This window comes from Hydra vulgaris, chromosome 11, assembly GCF_038396675.1.
Source record: "Hydra vulgaris chromosome 11, alternate assembly HydraT2T_AEP".
NCBI classification, from domain to species: domain Eukaryota; kingdom Metazoa; phylum Cnidaria; class Hydrozoa; order Anthoathecata; family Hydridae; genus Hydra; species Hydra vulgaris.
The window spans coordinates 35,490,419-35,495,182 of NC_088930.1; the positions used below are offsets into that span (position 1 = coordinate 35,490,419).

A 4,764-nucleotide genomic window follows, 5' to 3' on the forward strand; every position below is an offset into this window, starting at 1 on the left:
AATGTTGAATGCGAGTCTATTATAACTTCTAACCTTACCTTACCTAGTAAATTTTTAGATATACCTGACACATGGAATTATTCCCCAAAAGAAATGGAGTTTATGAAAAAAATAATTGTCTCACAAGAAGAAAGTATATCATTACAAAAAAAAACTGTAAAACAAAGGCAATGTGCACAATGGTTTAAGGAGAGAAAATATAGAATAACATCATCAAATGCACATAAGATTTATATTAGGAAAAGTAACTTTGAATTTTTGATAAAACAACTTACAGAAGACATTAAAAAATCCAACAATGTTAAAGAAATGCTAAATCACGGTAATATTAATGAAGACATTGCAAAAGAAAAATTTAAAAATGTAATGATTTATCGATTAAACCAAAATATCAAAATACTTGAGACTGGATTATTAGTTCAACCATGCATCCCTTGGCTTGGTGCAAGTCCAGATGGACTTGTTTTAATTGATTCAAAGCCATGTTTAATTGAAATTAAGTGTCCTTACACAAAAAGAAATGAAAATCCTAATGATTTAGTTAAGGAAGAAACATTTTATATTGGTTCATTACCTACAGGAGAATTATTTCTAAAGAAGGATCACTTATTTGGCTATTATACACAAGTCCAAATGGCCATGGGTTTATCTGGACTAACTCATTGTTTGTTCATAGTTTATGTTTATAAAGGAATTATTATTGTAAATGTTGATTTTGATGAATTTTATTTTTTAGATGTTATCGATAAGTTAAGCGATTTTTATAAAAAATATATTTTATCATTCTACGTTTCTCAGTAATAAATATTACATATCTTATATTTTTACTGTTTTATAAGAGGATCCATAAAGTTACACAATAAACAGCTTACAGTCCAGATTTGATTAATTGATCCATATAAAACAAGAGGTATTTCATTTCGTATTTGTTTATTTTTCTTAATTCGTTGTATGGCACGTTCTACATGAATTCTTAAAGCTGCTATTGTTTGACTTTCTATAACCTCTTCATGTGATAGCTGATCTCTCCCATTTAAAAAGGCTGGAATATTCAGTGTTACACCTAAAGGCTTAAGCAGATCATTAATTAAAAAACCCCTATCAGCCATTATAGAATCACCACTCTCCCATAGCTCTTTTTGCAAAAGTCCTGATTGCTTAACTATTTCAATATCAGAAATAGAGCCAACAAATAGTTCACTAACAAATGTTACTGCACCAGAAGGAGCAATGCCAACTAATCCTTTATAGGTTACGTGATGCTTATAATGTGAAAACAGACTTCTTTGAATCGTTAGGCTGGAAGGTCTTTGACAAAGCAACTCAGTACAATCAATAATAACCTTCGTTTGAGGATATGTCTCTTTAAAGCATTTTGGCATATTATGTTTAAGTTGGTCTAAATTTGGCCAAATTGGTATAGCACCAAGTTTAAGATATATAAAATTTGACCATGTAATAAGGTATCTTGAAACAGTAGATTTTGGTGTTTTAAATAACCAGGAAGTAAAACTTAAAGAAAAACCAAGTCTTAGCCATGTTAAAAACATAAATAGTTGATCAACCGATTTCATTTTTGACTTACGACCAGGTTTGGATTCCGGTGTAGAATATGAAGGAGATGAAAATAATTCTTCAGGTAACTTTTCCTCAGAGTTATGCTCAGGATAATAATATTTCATGTTTTCACATTCATTTCCAGGATTTAAATATTCAAATAAAATGTCAAATTTTTCTTTTTTCATGCCAGTAAATGAGTTGAAATACTTATCATCTTTTTCAAAATTTTCAAAGCTAAAAATATTATTTTTCAACTGGTCGTTTATTATTTTTAAAGTTTTATATTCTTCAAGCAAGCTTCTGTAACTTTCATGACATACTTCTATTTTTTTTCTATGATTGTTTTTTCGGATAATAAAAGTTTACAATTTTCACAATCTACGTTTTTGGTCGAATCGATTATTGTATGAGTTTCAGTATCAATATCAGTTGTAAACACTGGATATTTCGACTTTTTGCATGGAGATTTTCTAGGTAACTTATGTTGTGGTGTCTTGAATGAAAAAATGCTAGGAACTTCATTCCCTGATTTTAAAGTTTTTTTACCGCATCCTGAACTAACTTTTATTTCCTCAGGCCTAAAGTGAAATTCACACACTTTCGTGTGTTTCATAATTTCAAATTTATCAGCACCTCCTTTACGTCTATATTTAAATATTTCCTTACACCAAGCTCTGTAAACATCAAGTTTTTTTTCTTTGTTAGGGAAAGAAAATAGAGCAATGTTAGTCTTTTCCATATTGTTGTTATAAAACGAACTTCCGCACAATGGAATACAGCAATACATCCCTCTTCCACCTTTTTTCACTTCATTTGGTCTGAAAATGCTTGAGTTGGAATAAGACATCTTTTGGAGCGAAATTATGTTTTTAATTTTATCATTTCGAGAAAGAGTTTGAATCTGTTTACGTTTTTGTCCTTACTGGCCTCTTTTTCAAGCTGAGAAATTAGTTGCGCAATCGAATTAGAGAAATGTCTATTGATTAAAACAAAAAACCTCTTGTTTTTTTGTTTGAGTCACGATCAAAATATGATCAAAAATGTTCAAAAATTTATATGCAGCTGAACTTTTTTATGAGGTATTACCATAACAAGAACTTAATAAAGATTGAGTTAGATTAGCTTGAGAAGGATGCCTTTTAAACGAACAGCAAATTCAAAATTACAAAAAGCTGCACTTTTTTGCATGTTTTTATAGTAATTTTTTAAAGTTTTTTCTCACCTTAAGTAAGTGAAATCTTTTTAACGTAGAAGTTAAGATATCTTAAGCATAATGACAAAAAAAAATTTTATTTTATGAATAATTTGAAAAAAAATTGAAATTTTAACTTCTGCACTTTTTAAATGAAAATTGATTACAAAAATAACGTCATTTAAATGCGTGTAGCGGTGCTGTTAATAAACATAAATAACCTATATATTTTTAGATAATATAAGTAGTATACTATCTAAAAACTTATATAATTCATTAAAAGAAAAAATTAATTTTATAATGTTTTGTAAAATTTTGAATTATGGCCAATTTTTCGAGGTTTTGCACCCCTGTGCGTTGGTTTAATTTAAAGTTGCGATAATCTGTCAATTTGATTACATTTACCAAATGAATGAAAATCGTTGTCATAAATACATTTTCTGTTATCAAGAAAAATAGAGCTACAAACACAAATTAGAATATTAATAATTAATTTAGTCATAATTAATTAGTTAATAATTAATTTAGTTTTTTTGAAATAAACATTTCTCTTCCTTAAAAATTCTGATTTCGTTTTCCGTTGCTTTACATATTGTGAATAACATTTTTTGAGGGTTGAACCAACTTGGTTTGGAATTAAGGTTAAGCGAATGTCATAATCTAAAAACTTTCGTAAGAATTGCCTTTTCATCAATCACTAGCAGTAGGCAACCCGTAATACGGGTTTTTAATAAATAAATAATCAATAACAATTTAATTTTTATTTGTTTTCTCTAATGAAATATAAATGTATTATTACTTTTTTAGTTGTGCTTACTTTAATTTTTCTTGGCTTCTTAGTTAAACAAAACTGTTAGCTTCATTAAAGATACAGTTAACCATTTATTCTGCAACGTTCGAACATTAAATGCGCAAATCACAACAAAATCGTTTTGTTAAAATATGACTTGAATTACATGCATCCATCCAAGTCTTACTTAGTAAGTAAAAAAAGTAAAAAAAAAGTATTAGTAAATAAGTTATTAAAACAATTTAATTTTTATTTGTTTTTTCTAACGAATTATAAATTTATTAATGTTTTTCTAGTTCTGCTTACATTTATTTTTCTTGGCTTCAACTAAATTTGTAAGCTTCATTAAAGATACAGTTAGCCAGGGCCGTACCAAGGGCGGGGCCGGCCGGGCCGCGGCCTGAGGCGCCAAAATTGGGAGGGCGCAAATTTTAATAAATTAAAAAAACAATAATCAGTTTATGAAACAAATTTTCACGGCGTTGCTGCTGTTGATAAGAAAATTAATTAAAATTCCACCTCTTGACACAAACTCCTAAATATTAAAGCTCATTTACTGAACAAAAGAGCGTCCTTTTGTTCAGTAAATGAGCTTTAATATTTAGGAGGACACTAACATACCTTTGATAACTTTTGAACATTATGATTCTATTATGAATCGAACCAAAAAATTATCTGGTGCTGAATTGAAGAAGAAAAGAAAAAAGCGCCAAGAAAGTGACGAGAAACTACAAAACTGTTTCAAAAAGTGGTTGGTAACAAACTCAGTAGAAAAACAAATTATTTCAGAGGATATTTGTATTGAAGTTAATGACAATTCAACAGATCCTATAATTGACTTAAGTTCAGATCATCATTTGGAATTAATTGAAGAGGAGATTTTCATCAGCCAAAGTTAAGAAGAATTTTTCACAACTGATTCAGAACCAACAAGGGAAAATGGAAATACCCAGCTTTCAGGCCCAGTTGAAATGGACGAGGATGAACTTCATTCAGAAATCTCAGAAATTCCAGTGGCCTCGGAAGAAAATTTTCAACACAGGGATCCAGCAACATAGCCTAAAATAACGAACAAAACAAGATGCTTTTTGATTGAGTATGGGCCAGAGCAAGACAGAAGAGAATTTTGAACACGCTGTGTAATTTTGAAAACAGAATGCGACACTTCAGCTCAAAATGGTATGAAAAAATTTATTCCAGTGGTAAAAAATTTGTTCGCACT

The 4,764-nt window shown here is 29.3% G+C and overlaps 1 protein-coding gene across 1 annotated transcript; it reads right to left on the reverse strand.

Moving 5' to 3' along the window:
- Window positions 1–824: 824 nt before the first annotated feature.
- Window positions 825–1,745, reverse strand: LOC136086992 (uncharacterized). The gene has a single exon (XM_065809494.1). The coding sequence runs from the start codon at window positions 1,743–1,745 to the stop codon at window positions 825–827; it is 921 nt and encodes a 306-aa protein (XP_065665566.1).
- Window positions 1,746–4,764: the final 3,019 nt, after the last annotated feature.

Bases quoted from the DNA above. Each gene is read 5' to 3' on its own strand.
- LOC136086992 (XM_065809494.1), bottom strand. From the start codon at position 1,745: ATGAAAAAAGAAAAATTTGACATTTTATTTGAATATTTAAATCCTGGA.